Here is a 15,523-nt window from a genome sequence, read left to right as displayed (position 1 = left end):
AGTTTGAACACCATTATTGATTTTTTTTTATTAATTGTTGGAATTCACAACAATTAGAACTTCAATTGTTTTGTTGTTTTTTTGGTATGCTATCAGCTAGAAGAGAACATATATTTGCAATTGTCTCTGGTGTAATAGTTAAAATACTGTGGTTTTAATTTAATACTAACTAATCGGTGTTATATTACGTTTTAACATAGAATGATATTTTCTACTAGATCAATTTTATCTGTCAAAACTGGCCTGGTGATAAAAATTGTTAACATTTTTTTGTAAAGAAAAGTTTGTTGTAATTTGCATAGCATTGGACGACTGATGGAGTGCTTGATTATCTTTTAGAAGAAAAAAAGCAGAGAATACCAACCCCAAAAACTAAAGGCAGTGTAAATCATAATAATAACTAGGGCAGAGGATCCCTGTTCCTGTTGGGGAAAGGAAGGGTTGGGGATAGGGGGAAGTATCTCCCCTGATTGGATATTAGGGAAAGGGATGGGATTGCCAATTGAATGTGGGGGTGGGGACAGGGAGTGCACTCCTTGCCTTATAGTCCACCCTGATGACATTCCTAGTCATGACTGGTGTTTGCTAGGTCAGAATGAGAGTTAGTAACTACTGTGTAAATTTGGAGAGTAACCTTAGTGAAAATGATATTTACATTGCAGTGTTTAGATTCTCTAATTAGTATGGCATAATTTAATGTCTTAGTGCTGATTTCTTGCGATTTACTTGCTCTCGCTAGAATGTGTACCTATGTGTTTGAGATTCCTGAAGTTGTTATTTTTGGTTTTTTATGAAAATTGTTGGATTAAATGGGCTATTAAAAGCTCATTGTATTTTTACTATTCTTAGTTGATGATGAGATAAGAAGATTGTAAGCCATCGGATTCTTTTTTCCTTTGGTTATTATTTACCGTTTGTAAAGGCTTTGTTTGAATGTAATTAAATAATTATCAGCATGCTTGGAGCTGTAGGATTGTATGGAAAGTGTATACTTGGATGCTATAAGATTTCCTTAATTACTTCTTTAACTGCGTTCAAAAGAAAACACTGGCTGACAAACAGAGTTCTATTTTTGTTGTAGATACAATTGACAATTCATGCATGCACATATAAAAGGGGAACAAGTGAAACTAGATTAAACTTGTCTGAACATTTTCTTAGTTGAATATTGCAACATGAATTAGTGCACTGCATTGCCAAACTTTTAATTGTTCAGGTTTATCTGGATTTGGAAGCTCCTTATTTATTTATTTAATTAATTTATTTGAAGAAGGATCATTTTTGAGTTGCAGATAGAGTTTGAACCAGAATATTTGATGGAAGAGTTTGGCACAAACCCAGATATCGATGAGAAACCACCTATGCCTCTTCGAGATGCACTTGAGAAGATGAAGCCATTCCTAATGGCATATGAAGGAATTCAAAGTCAAGAAGAGTGGGAGGTATGTTCTATTGCTTTTAAAACATAGTTCATGGTTGGTTTTTTAAATTTTTAACGGGTCAGAAAGTGGATGTGCTTCTTCTATACGAAGGACCCTGAGAACTAGAAAGATCTCTTTGTACTAATATGGTAAGATTTTTAATAAAATTTTCTAGAAAAATGCTTCTTCAAGTTAATCCCATGGTTGAATTGGACTAGTTTAGGTTTTGTTTAACAAATCTCGTGCTTGGGCAAGGCTGAAGTTAAGAGGAGAAACGAACCTTTAGTTTGTGAACAGGAAAATTGCTGTAAGGAATTATGGAGGTTTTATTGAAATTCTGAATACGCATTTTTCTACAAAATTTGAGATACTTTTGACTTTTGAAATCCATATAAATGTGATCTATTTTGATAAACCATAGATGTTGTCAGCTGTCACACTTACCACTTTGTTTTATTAGATGTCAAGTATTAAAATAACTAATATCTGTCTGTTTTTGTTGGTTTCCCACAATCACACTTCATAGTGAAAACTATTGGTGTGCTTGAGAGCTATTATTTGTTCACATTATGGTACATCTTCTATTAGTATCATAGTGAGTGAACTAAATGTAGCCAGTCAAGTTTCCTTGGTGGAAATAAGATTCACCACTTTGTTTTCAATGAAGGCATTCTTTAATTATATATATTTGAAATTTGGACCTGTTCAGCAGTACAGTGAAACTTTTATGGTGATTTGAATGTTTGTGTGATTTTTGAAAAAGAACAGTATATGATGTTTTTGTTTTTTTTTTAAAGTCTTTTGCAAGATTACTTGTTTATATAAATAGTTGTATACTCTCTTTCCCTCATTTTTTTTGAATTTTTCAGGAAGTCATCAAAGAAACAATGGAAAGCGTACCTCTACTGCAAGAGATTGTTGATTACTACAGCGGACCTGATAGGGTAACTGCAAAGAAACAACAAGAGGAGCTAGAAAGAGTTGCAAAAACTATTCCTGAAAGTGCACCTAGTTCTGTGAAGCAGTTTGCAAATCGCGCGGTTCTCTCTCTTCAGGTGACTATTCATCCTTAACTAATTTTTACTCTCATGCACAAATCATGTTTACGGAAAATGTTCTCCAGTGTTTAGGTGTTTGTGAGATAACAGTTATTGAGCTTTAGCTTCTTGTTTTTTTTGTGGGGCTTGTTTAATAGATTTGAGACATTATGAGACAACTTGTCTACCTTTGGAGGTATAAGATCCCTGACATTATAACATGGCGAATGACACAGATGAATACACATTTTTTCCCTTAATGATGAATAAATTATGTTTCTTATTAAAGTAGAAAGCCTAATGGCTCTGTTTGAATGATGCATTAGAAGACAGGTAACTTTGGAGTGGAAGTTTATTTCCCTTTGCACGTTTTTCATCTTTTCTTTCTTAATGAGAAGGATGGAAATGGGTCACCCCGCCTACTTTCCCAAGTTCTAGGTGCTGGATTTAGTTGGCTGTATTGAGTATACCAAAAACCTGAAAGTCTGAAAATTACTAGTTGAGAATGGCTTTTGCACTTAGCATCCTCCTGTTACGTTATTACAAGATGAGAATGCTGAATATAAGTTGTAGTATGAAGTTTAAACAAGGCTAGAAATGGTAGCTATTTGAACTGCTAAAACCATGTATAACTGAGATTGTTGCTTTGCATCCTGAAATCAGCATTTCATTGCTGTTAAGAGTATAATTATTTGGCAGCTCAAGACAATCTGATCTGAAATCTAAATGCTGGTGTTTAGTTATGAAACCAGTGCAACCAGTACCAACTAAATGAAACCTGGTGTTTCTATCAGAACACTCTTTTCACTAATAAACTTACATGCTAGTTAGATTCAGGAACCACATTGACATTATATTTGTTACTCATTTTTGGCTCTATAGTGAGGGTTAGATGTTGCTGTTATGTTATGGGAACTTTCAGTTACATGAACCAATAGGAGGTGCCTCTGCGGAGGTTTGAAGATTTGCCAACTGTCCTGCATTAGCCTCATGAGTCATCATTTCTTAAACTGATATTTTTATTCTCTGTTTAGAGGTGAGAAGATGTGGATATGAACATAGTGGAAGGTGTATGATTACTGTGGTGTAAATTGCATCCTTGATAAACTAAAAATTGCTTCTGAGAGATGGTTGCTGACTGTATACTTTATATGCTAGCCAATGCAACCTTTTATTATCCTGTTCTTTAAGCACTAGAGTTTCTTCATGTATGTTGATATGTATCTCAGATTACTTCTATTTTCATGCATTTAAAGGTCCATTTAACTATAATTTTTATTAATACTTCTGATAAACTGGATGATGCCCCTTAAAATAGTATTTTGATCTCCAGAAAAATTTTCACATTTTGTCTGAGAACTAGTTGGAAGGAAAGCAGATGGAATGGAAGGGGTACCTTAAAGCTTGTTTGGTTAAAGAGTGGAAAGGGAAGGAAAGAAGTTAGTATATACTTTTACAATTATGCTATGTTTAAGTTAAAAAAGAAGCCTTAAAATAATGCCCATATTGTTTTTACAATAGAAATCTATAAAGAGGAATCCTTTTCTTCCCCATTAAAATGTTCTCCACACAGGGAGCTTGTGCTCCTCCTTGCTTCCAAACAAAGCCTTTGGCCTTACATAATGATAACAGTCGGGGGTTTTCTTTCATTTATTTCCTTCTTTACTCTCCTTTGCCTAGTTTTTTTTAAGCATAAGCTCTTCTTCTTTACCTCTTATTCTGATATTTGAAAGTCTTTACAAAATTTCGGAGGATGGAACTGTTTTGAGTATGCCACTTAGATATTCTGTAGGTTGCGCTTGTCTAATATTAGTTGCTACTTGTGAATTTGATAATGCAGAGTAATCCTGGTTGGGGATTTGACAAAAAATGCCAATTCATGGATAAGCTTGTGTGGGAGGTTTCTCAACAATACAAATAAAGCTAGAAGGCTTGTTGACGTGATGATACCAGTAATTTTGGCCTCTGGATGGGGTGATATCTTATTCTGAGGCATATGCCATGGGGAAAAGTTGACTGCATTCACAATTTTTTTTTCTGGATAAATGAACAGACTTTGCTGAATAGAGATTTTACTTTTCTATTTACTTCTATATAAAAAAAGGAGGTAACGAGTCATTTTGTTACATTTCTCTCTCTCTCTCTCTCCCCTTGACTAAGATATCTTAATTAGTGTGCTGTGCACTGCGAATGTGCAGCTAGTTTTCTTTGGTGAATAAATATGTTTTCTGGAAAGGCAACATGGTTCAGTCAAACAGTAGTTTGAAAGTTAGTGTTCCGTTTTCGTATCTGAGTTTGTTCTTTTATCACTGCAAATGTGCACTCTACTTTGCTATTTGTGATGCAAAGAACCAATGTCATTTCTGACATACCTTTGTCATGCTGTTGCTACAACAGCTATTGCCTAGTTCTAATTTAATTGGATGAATAATTAAGGTTTATCAGTTGAAACTTGCTGGATGGCAGGTTCATATGACAACAGCTTGAAGAGGCCTTTTAATGTTTGGATGTGTTGCTGCTCTATTCATGGATTTTTGTTTGGAATTACCCGATTATGTAGAATTAGGGTACTCTATAATCGGATTCGGAATGGATTTGAGTAGTAAATTCACTATCCGTGTTGGGTTCGGGTAGGATTTAGATACCACCAATTGGGTATCCTGTTTCCCAAATCCGATTATGTTCTTTTTTTAATTTCATGTGATTAAAGACAAATTCATATTATTAATTAAATTAATTTATGAATTATGATTATTAATTAATTTGTAATATCTTTTAATATATATATTTTATATATTGTGTTAATATTATAAAAATTATAATTTTTAAAATTATTAATTATAATATTTATTTATTTATTTAAACTTATAATATATATATTTAAAGAGAAGTTATGAGATTATAATAGTTTTGGGATTTAGTTATTTTTTTAGTTTCATGTAATTAAGGACAAACTCATATTGTTAATTAAATTAATTTATAAAACTATGATTATTAATTAACTTATAATGTCTTTCAATATATATATTTTATATATTGTATTAATTTATAAGGAATATAATTATTATTACGTATATACTTTTAGTATATTTACCTTAAATATAAACATATTGATTTTCTATTTTGTGTTAACATTACGAAAATTATAACTTATAAAATTATTAATTATAATATATATACTTTTATTTATATAAACTTATAATATATAAACATGTGTGATTAGAATAGTTTTGAAACTTAATTTTTTTTTTAATTTCATCTAATTAAGGACAAACTCATATTGTTAATTAAACTTGTAGTGTTGTTTAAGTTGTTGTTTTAATATTTACTTTTAGTTATTTAAGTTGATATTAGAGATATTTGTTTTTGATTATTTAAATTTAAATTATATTATTTGTGTTCTTTTATAAATATAATTATTAGTGAATTATATGGAATATAGAAAGGAAATATTATTATATATGGATAAGGGTACGGGTTCAGGTTTGAGTAATTAGATACCCATGAAGAGTATTTTAATAATTTTTTTATATAATTGGATTTTTAAATAGGTTTTGGTAATTATTGAGTAGTGGGTATATATTAGGATTCGGGTTAAGGTATAAATTCCAAAAATATTTGGATAGTTGTAGGGTTTGGATATCCATTTATTAATCAAGTTCGGATTTGAGTATCTTAAAATTAGCAAGTACCTTATCCGTTGACAATCTTAATTTTTTCTAAATTTGTCTCATTTTTTATGGCCATGGAAGTCCATCAAGGTCCTTCTAACTATGTGATTCATGTAATAAGAAGCCAATAATGTTATAAGAAAAATGTATATATAGGTAACCATGCGTAGGGATGAGCAAATGGATGGATTGAATAGTTTGGTCCACTCATTATATCTAAAGACAAAATAGATCAAATATTTTAAAAAAATCGATTAAAACCTACCAAACATAAGAGAAGACCAAACCCGTTAAACATAAAATTGATTTGGTCAGTTTGTTTTGAATCAATGGATCAAAATTTTATTACTTTTTTTTTTACAAATAATAATATTAAAACTTATAAATTTTATCCATAATTATGAAATATACAAATAATCTAACTATAAAAAAAACACCATATATTTATTTCTTCGCTCACATAATTATGTCTTTTTACATAAACTATCAAATCAATATTCAAGATTCAACATAACAAAAAGTTAAAGATAATAAAAATAATATCTACAAAATAAAACTAACATAAAACCATTAACCATCACAAAGTATCAACTTTTTTGGAAATTCACAAAGTATCAACTTTGAATCTTCATTATGACTTGACTTTTCGCATTCACTCATATAGACTATCGAACAATTGAAAGAAATAAAAAATATAATTAGTATAAATTTTTTTAATAACAGTGTAAAAGAAGATTAAAAATGAAAAATTATGTTAAAGCCCATTAAATTTAACATTTATCTCAATTGAAGTATGAAGAATGCATTTGTAAACTCTTCACTCATCAACAACAAAAATAGAATCCACAATCTCAATCTTTGACATATCTAAAATGCATAAACAAAAACGAATTAAAAAAATAATAAAATAAGAATTGAAAAAATAATAAACTGAAAAATTATAATTATCTAATTCAACTTTTTCAATATTTGACATATCCTACTCAATCTCATTGAAATTCAAAGATGAAGGTTCAGGTAACTAATATTAGGTATAAATAAGGGCTTATGCAAACGTAGGAGTTATAGAACTCTTATACGCATCAAGCACCCTACCTCCGATGCTAAAAGCTAATTTAAATGTAACTGTGGACGTTGGAATCACTAACACATCACGAGCTTTTGGCAAGGACATGAAACCTTTGACTATTGAGTTTCCACCACATCAAAGCATGAAAGTCATTGGAATCAATAGCATCATGCTCACTTAAACATTTATCCAACTCTATTTCAAATCATCTTTGCCATTTTCAATCTTGTACTTCTTTTACTCAAACACAACATCTATCGTATGTAATGAGCTTTCAGTATCATTTGTTATACATTTGCTCCCTTTAACTTGATCGCTTTAACCAGTAGTCATATATTCACGAAACAACATCCTTTTATACTCATCAAGTAACTCTTCTGTTGCTTTTTCAAATTCTTAGTCATCATGGAAGCTTGATCAAGAGAATACATTTCATTAAACACCATTCTACAAAATTTTTTCCGAAGATCATGAACAAAAGCAAAATAAAACAATGAATTCATTTTTTCAACATTTCCTCATACTTATCAAAATTTTCCTTCATTCTCTTGGCTGTTAACTTCATATCAACATCTAAAGTTCTTTGCCAATCACATAAAGTGCAATAAGCAAAACAAATATCATAGCATATGACTAAATGCTAGACCAAAAATATAAAATTAATTCTAGCTATAGGTACATATTAAGAATCATTAAATTGGATACTTTATTACTTAAAACAAAAGTCAAAAACATAATTTATTGCTATGCACACTTGGTTAATGCACTTTTTTAAACTTTCCTTTAATTACTGTGGTTTTATAATTTCGGTATTTTTCATTTCCAAAGATAATTTTCATATTGTATTTTGTTTTCAAAATAAACTAATAAAAAATCAAATATTAGGTTTAAATAAGTTTCAACAATTAAAAAATTTTAAAAAAATCTTATCTTTATTATATTTAATTAAATTTTTATACTTTTATTTTGAGTCAAATAAGTATTTATTACTAATGATTAACTAATTATTATTAATTAAAATATTACTTGTCATTTTTATCTATATGATATTAACACGATGTTAATATAAAGAGTAAAAAAATGTCACAAGATAAGGGTCATGTTATCATGTCAAATTAGTTGTTAGGTTATCATCAATTATGATATATTAACATGTTATATCATCCTTAATTATCATATATAGCATGTCTATTACACGTATAAAATTATATTTTGGCGACTTAAATACTTAAAATAAAAATATAAGTGTTCATTTAGTTCAAAATAAAAAATAAAAAATTAATTGAATATAATAAAAATATACAAATTTTTTTAAATTTTTTAAAAATAATTAAAAACTTGTTTTAAAAAAATATTATGCCAAAAAATAAATATTCCTGTTCTGCTCAGAATTATAACAATTTTCTCTCCAAAAATCAACTCTCTCTTTTAAGAAACCAATGTAATAGTTTTTTTTTTTTTTTTCTTTTCATAGGCATAAATAATTCCCGCAGAATCAATCGACTGCGAAGCATCATTACTCTTTTGAAGGAGTAAACAAGTTTAGTGTTGCATTTGTGTTTGTGTTATGTTGGGAAAACATGAATACTCTTATTCTTACAAATGCAGAAATTCACCCAATTTTGAAACAAAAGGCCAAAGGCTGAGATTAATGTCGGCTTCGAGTTTTGCCTCCAGATATGTCAAGGCAAGCCGAAGAAGCCTTGCTTTACTGGACCGATGCCTCACGATGTCTCAAATCAAGCAAATGCAGTCCCATCTCATCGTCTCAGCCACTCTTTTGGACCCTTATGCTGCCGGCAGAATCATTTCCTTCTGTGCCGTCTCCGCCGACGCCGATCTCTCTCACGCTTACAATCTCTTTCTTTCTCTTGAACATCGAACCACCTTCATTTGGAACACTATCATAAGAGCTTTTGTGGAGAGAAACGCAAATGCCACCGCCATTTCTCTATACAAAAACATGCTTCAGAGTGGGTTCCTGCCCAACAACTACACCTTTTCTTTCGTTCTTCGAGCCTGCACTACGTATTCTTCTACGGCTTTAGCTTCTCATGCTTTAGTGATTAAGTTGGGTTGGGAATCTTATGATTTTGTACTAAACGGATTGATCCATTTGTACGCTAATTTGAGCTTAATGGACGCAGCTCGTAAACTATTTAATGTGAGTACTAACAGAGATGTCATTACGTGGACCTCTTTGATAAATGGGTACCTAAAATCTGGCCATGCTGAGTTTGCAAGGGAACTGTTTGATCAAATGCCTGCAAGGAATGCAGTTTCTTGGAGTGCTATGATTACTGGGTACGTGCAAATGGGGATGTTTAGAGAGGCTTTGGGACTCTTTAATGATATGCAGCTCTCTGGACTTCGCCCGAATCATGCTGGGATCGTGGGAGCTCTCACTGCTTGTGCATTTCTTGGCGCTTTGGATCACGGAAGGTGGATACATGCATATGTAGATAGAAATGGAATGGAGTTAGACAGAGTTTTAGGCACTGCCCTTGTTGACATGTATGCAAAGTGTGGCTGCATTGAGATGGCCTGTTCAGTATTTTATATGATGCCATATAAGGATGTTTTTGCATTTACCTCTTTGATTTCGGGCCTAGCAAATCATGATCAAAGTGTGAGAGCGATTGAGTTGTTTGCAAGGATGCAAAGGGAAGGAGTTGTCCCTAATGAAGTTACTTTTATATGCGTCCTAAGTGCTTGCAGTCGAATGGGATTGGTGGATGAAGGGTTAAGAATATTCAATTGCATGAGTAAGGTTTATGGTATTGAGCCAGGTGTACAGCACTATGGTTGTTTGGTAGATCTGTTGGGTAAAGCCGGACTGCTTGAAGAGGCAAATAAATTAGTGAAACAGATGCCTATGGAACCTGACTCCTACGTGTTGGGTGCATTACTCAATTCTTGTAGAATGCGTGGTGATGTTGAGTTGGGGAAAGAGACAGTTGAGAGCTTGGTTGAGCGAGGTCTTGACCATGGTGGTGTTCATGTCCTTCTATCAAACATGTTTGCCTCTTCTAACCAATGGGATTGGGTAGTGAAGGTGAGGAAGGAAATGGGAGAAAAGAAGGTCAGAAAGGTACCAGGCTGTAGTTTGATTGAAATTGATGGCAGGTTGTGTGAATTCATTGTGGGAGATAGGTCTTATTTGCTTATGGAGGAGGTCATGCTGATTTTGTTAGGGATTGATAATCACTTGAAATTCCTTTGGCTTGATGATGACAGTACTAATTGTAGTATGACCAGCTATTAAGTTGTATCCAAGGGGCAGTGTGCATGGTACTGCCATGAGGCTGGGATGCATGGGAAATCAAGCCTTGTATCACATGGTAAACCATCAAGGTTGTATTTTTGTGGAGAGTGGTGTTTTCATTACGATGCTGAATCAGGATGGGTAGATTGCAAGTACAAATAACTTATCAAATTGCATGGATGCAGTCTTGTACCTTATCAATTTGCATTATATATGTCATGTGTACTCATTAAATGGGATTTTACGGAGACAAGTTAAAAGTATTTCACGCAATCATGCCATTTGCAACTTCTACTGTTGTGGACTTGAGAAGGCTTACATCGTAAAGGTAAGGGTCTTGTTATCTGCCATATTGGGTTGAGTGAACTGCTATTTTACTCTACTGGTTTTCTTTTAGTAATTCAATTGTGATTTTCTCTCTTCTATACAAAATTAATGCAGATATTAGCATTTTAGTTAGGAAAGTACTTGGGATTTTTGACATGTAGCATCTCTTTTGCTTATTTGACTTAGATGGAAGTTCCCATTGGAACCAATTAGATTCTTTTTCAATCTCAAGTAGACCCCCTATCTGTTTGTAATAATCATGACGTTTCCCTGTGTCATTTCTAGCTTTGGTGATATGTGGTGCCCTGATTTGGAACAGGTATCTTAGTACTGTTGCTTGATAATTATGTCCTAGCTTGTCCAATTTTGGGTTTAATGGCACCTTGATTGGTGGAGAACTTGGCAGTCCAATGGAAGAATTCTTCTTTTTGTTTTGTTTTTGTAAAACCGGGTCCAGCTCTTGATAATGCTCAGATGATAAAAGTGAAAAATAAGGGCAAGAAAAAGGAGAGAAAGAAAGGTAATATTTGTGGACAGGCTGTCCTTCGAGTGTGACCAGAGATTGGTATTCAGATTCCGTAGGTGTCAAACTTGCATCACCCCACCTTCTGTTATTTAGTGTGCAGGGCTATTAATTTTTAATTTCACCTTGTTTTCAGTTTATTCTGTTGTTAGAAACTTCTGAAAACATTCAACAATAAAAAATTTATTGTTAAATAATGACTGCAATTATAAACGATATCATGTTAAAGTGAATGACCTAGCTGCTTTCTTATAATATATTTAAATCCTTTCTTTACTTTTTTTTTGTGTCTTCATGGGGTTCTGCGTACAAGTCACCACCGGCATAATCAAATCCAAAGAATGCACATTCATTATTGCAATGTTGGGAAAACGAATTTGGATTTGCTTTGTCATATAAATTGTGAGGGTTGAAGGTAAATAATATCTAGAAACTACTTAGGATTCAACACTTTTATAGTTGAGAGTGTATGAGTAGATGAGTTTCAGATTTATAATTCGTAAGATGTTTCAAATCAAGAAAGTCAAGTTTTCATGAGTCTATCATCTACTTGTGTACTAAATTATCTAAATGCAACCTATGTGAATATAAAAATTTAATAGTATTGAATTTGGATCTGTAAATGTCGATATCATTATTTATTATTTCCTTTTGTATTTATATGTGCTTATTCTTTATTCCAAATGTTAAGACTTCAAATCAGAGTAAAGGTTGATTTATTTCTCTGCGCATGTTTTATGGGTAACAGAACGTGTGATCCCAGTTCAATGGCGTATTTGACACTGAGTGGATCAAATAACAAGGTATTTCTCTCATCTTACGATAGTAAAGTGTTTTTTTTTTTTTCCGAGTTTCTAATTCTCTAATGATTTTATGTCTGAATTGCTATGGATATTCTGTTTGTTTTGCAACTTCTATTTCCAGGCCTTTGAGTTACTTGACAACAAATGGTACCCAGACTGCTTTTACTACCACCAACCAAACAACAACATCTAAAACATTAAAAGGAAACCCAATGTAAGCCTCCCCTTGCTGGACCTGCAGATAATGGTTTTGTGGGTCAGTAATTACAATTTATTGATGTGGGACAAGAATATATTTATTGAAGGATATTTTAGAGATTTGCTTTTACTTATTTTATCTATTTTTTGGATTTAATTGTAATTTTAGTATTTGGGAAACCTTTAGGTAGGGATGTAAACGGGTAGAGTACCGGTTTTTTTGAGGGACCCTACCCCAAATCTGTTTAATTAGGAAGGTACCTTCCATTATGATTTTGGCGATTTAGCAGTAAATTTGCAATTACTTATCACAAAAAAAAAAAAAGAAGAAAAATACATGAACTCTATTAAAACCCAAATAAAATCATAAAACATTATCCAAAACCAAATCCTAACAGTGTAGCACTATTCGCTAATTACCCGAATCCGTTAAATACCCGATTAAATAACTCAAACAACTTAAATAACTAAAAATCATAGTAAAGTTAATTTTTTGTTTATTAGTTTACCAAAAAAGAAAGTTGGTTAAGATTGAAAGTTTGCGTTGAAGGTAATGGGATAAAGATTTGAATTGCACAACTTACAAATATTTGAAACATTATATATAATATTACGATATATATATATATATATATATGTATGTATATATGTATGTATAATTGGGTTCGGCATAAGGGTATCCTAAGGGTGGTACTTGAAACCTACCCGAACCTGAGTTGACTATTAAAAGCCTTCGTTTACATCCTTACCATTAAGGCATCTAAGGTTAAATTTGGTATTTCAAATTTATTTTAGCTATAGAAAGTAGGAATATAAATACTTATGTTATTTTCAGTTTTGGTTGCTTTAGGCATAAGCAAAGTACATAATTATTTTGATTTACAAATAACTATTTTAGGTTTAGGTGAGCTTTAATCAAATAACTATTTTTGATTTGGTAAAATGAACTTCAAGCATGTTCTGTAGTGTCAAGTGCCTTGTAATGCAGTGGTTTCAATTGAAGTTTATGCTAATATGCCTTGTTTCAAAGTTTTGAGCTTTGGGGTAATGATTTTGGACTTGAAACTGCAGAAGTTTAGGTGAAGTATTGATACGCTTGAATGGGGTATCAATACTTGTTCTTCGAAAGGGCTCCAAGGGACATTGTGGACCAGAAGTATTGATACCATAGGGAAGGTGGTTATACTTTTAGGCCAGAAAGGTCAGGGAGAATATTTTGTTCTACAGGTATCAATACCTGTTGCAAAGGTATTGATACCTGCAGCTTATTTTCCCAAAAGTAGTTTGTTTTCAACTTTGTTTCCACATAGGGTGCTTTCCCACCCTGGATTAAAACTCTAGATGCTTTGAAATGATTTGAGTACATTAAAAACAACTAAATTATATGTTGGGTAACACAAGTGCATCATGGATTTGGTTTAGAAATCTAAAATGCATGGTTTCAAAAAGAAATGGCTTAGCTTTATAAATCATGCTGTGTGTAATTGCTTGTTCTCTTCTTATGTCCCTCATTGTGTTTTATGCTTACTGTTTTCAGCTCACGTTTTGGTTCAGATTTGGAGATATCTGGATTGTAGCTTGAGATGTCCTACCCATATCCATCATTGGTAGGTTCATTACCATGGCAGTCAGTAGTCGTCTCCACACCCAGTTTCACTCTGCTATCCAGTCCATTACTCATTTTGTTTGTTTGTTGTCTAGCAACAATACTAATATAGCCACGACTTGGCAAATGTTATATGATTTATGAGGATAATGTGAGCACATAAAGTACAACATATTTTTGAGATGGAATGCATGGATGGTATTGAGCTTATAGTGACCAATTCATGACCCATGGAATTTGAAACCAGTATAAATGACTAGGTACAAGACTTTCTTGGGCCTAATGGGCTGTGCATATTAGGTTCATGGACCGATCACGATTTAGAATTGGGTCGTGAGATTATACCTTATAGAAATTGACAGCGTCAAAACTTTGTACACGAACTAACTCTAATCAGGCTCATTTGTGTTTTAAACGTTGGCTCACTTATCAGGTATAGGTTGGCTTTTACTATTTTCCTTTTCTTTTTCTTGCTTATTATTTTATTTTTGGTATTAATGAAATAAAGAAAGATACAATGAGAATAATTATGAGTAGTGATTTAAATTTAAAAATAAATCTTTTAAATGAAATTTTTAAGAAAGGTTATGAGTAATGATTTAAATTTTTCAAAGGAAGAATAACTATGAGACCTCGTCATAAGTTTTATGAGGTAATCTTATGACTTATTTTTAAAGTTAGATTTATTTATAAATAATTATTATAAACAAAAAGATAATCACAAATAAAGAATAAAAATTATATATTAAATAGTTAAGATTTCATAAATTAAAATATGACATAAAAGAATAATAATAAATACATATTTAAAATTTTGTGAATTAAAATATAATATCATAATATTGAAAATATTATATACATAAATATAAATCTTCTAATGATGAAATCTTAAGAAAGTTATAAGTAATAATTTCAACAGCATTTCTAGGTGAAGAAATTTTCTAAAATTGTCATAAATAATGGAAAAGTTTAAAAATTTTTAGTGTAAGAATTTACATAAATAATAATAATAACGTATAAAACAAACATAAATAAATATAAATTCCCCAATGATAAAATCTCGAAAATGTTATAAGTAATAATTTTGAGAGAATTTTTAGGTTAGGAAATTTCCTAAAATTTTCCCAAAGTATTTAAAAATTTTAGAAAATTTTCAATACAAGGATTTGCAGAATAATAGTAATAAAATAATAAAAATGAAATAAATAAATAAGAAAATGTATAAATAAAAAACCTAAATGGATAATAATTCTTGAATTATGAAATCTCAAGAACGTTGTAAGTAATAATTTTGAGAGAATTTCTACATGCAAAATTCTTTTTGGATTCTACCATAAGTATTGGAGTATTCAAGAAATATTTCAATATTAAAGGATTTTTATTTTAAAATGATAAAATAAAAATAATAAAAATGAAAAATAATTAAGGAGCATAAAATTGGGTATCAAATTTAAAGTTTATTTATTAAGTATTAGCTTTGAGATTTATCATGTTTTGATTTGACAAAAATTATATATTATCTTGAACTTAATATCAGGTATTTAAAATTGCCTCAAATATATCTTTAATCTCCTAAAGTTACATAATTGTTTGAAAGCCATGC

General features: G+C 31.3%; 1 protein-coding gene and 1 pseudogene across 11 annotated transcripts in view; both read left to right on the top strand.

Annotated features, from left to right (window-relative positions):
• The window catches only part of LOC110410236 (hydroxyproline-rich glycoprotein family protein), a 7,023-nt gene extending 2,277 nt beyond the window's left edge, over nucleotides 1–4,746 (top strand). The window contains exons 2-6 of the mRNA XM_021419861.1: nucleotides 482–601; nucleotides 706–770; nucleotides 1,293–1,442; nucleotides 2,291–2,476; nucleotides 4,299–4,746. Coding sequence (XP_021275536.1) covers nucleotides 482–601; nucleotides 706–770; nucleotides 1,293–1,442; nucleotides 2,291–2,476; nucleotides 4,299–4,379 — 602 coding nt within the window. The 3' untranslated portion in view covers nucleotides 4,380–4,746. The remainder of the gene's footprint in view (nucleotides 1–481; nucleotides 602–705; nucleotides 771–1,292; nucleotides 1,443–2,290; nucleotides 2,477–4,298) is intronic.
• Nucleotides 4,747–8,625: 3,879 nt separating this feature from the next.
• Nucleotides 8,626–14,168, top strand: LOC110411635 (pentatricopeptide repeat-containing protein At5g66520 pseudogene; annotated as a pseudogene). Of its 10 annotated transcripts, XR_016350890.1 has the most exons (5): nucleotides 8,626–10,791; nucleotides 12,062–12,116; nucleotides 12,238–12,330; nucleotides 13,386–13,562; nucleotides 13,852–14,168. The product of XR_016350890.1 is annotated as a pentatricopeptide repeat-containing protein At5g66520 pseudogene, transcript variant X5 (transcript). The 10 variants fall into 10 exon arrangements; XR_016350894.1 differs by lacking the exon at nucleotides 12,238–12,330; XR_016350891.1 differs by lacking the exon at nucleotides 13,386–13,562 and having other exon boundaries at nucleotides 13,869–14,168.
• Nucleotides 14,169–15,523: the final 1,355 nt, after the last annotated feature.

This window comes from Theobroma umbraticum, unplaced genomic scaffold (assembly GCF_002168275.2).
Source record: "Theobroma umbraticum cultivar Fairchild unplaced genomic scaffold, ASM216827v3 scaffold_56.0, whole genome shotgun sequence".
Lineage (NCBI taxonomy): Eukaryota > Viridiplantae > Streptophyta > Magnoliopsida > Malvales > Malvaceae > Theobroma > Theobroma umbraticum.
Note: the sequence above shows the minus strand (reverse complement) of the source record. Positions and strands in the feature narration are given on the sequence as shown.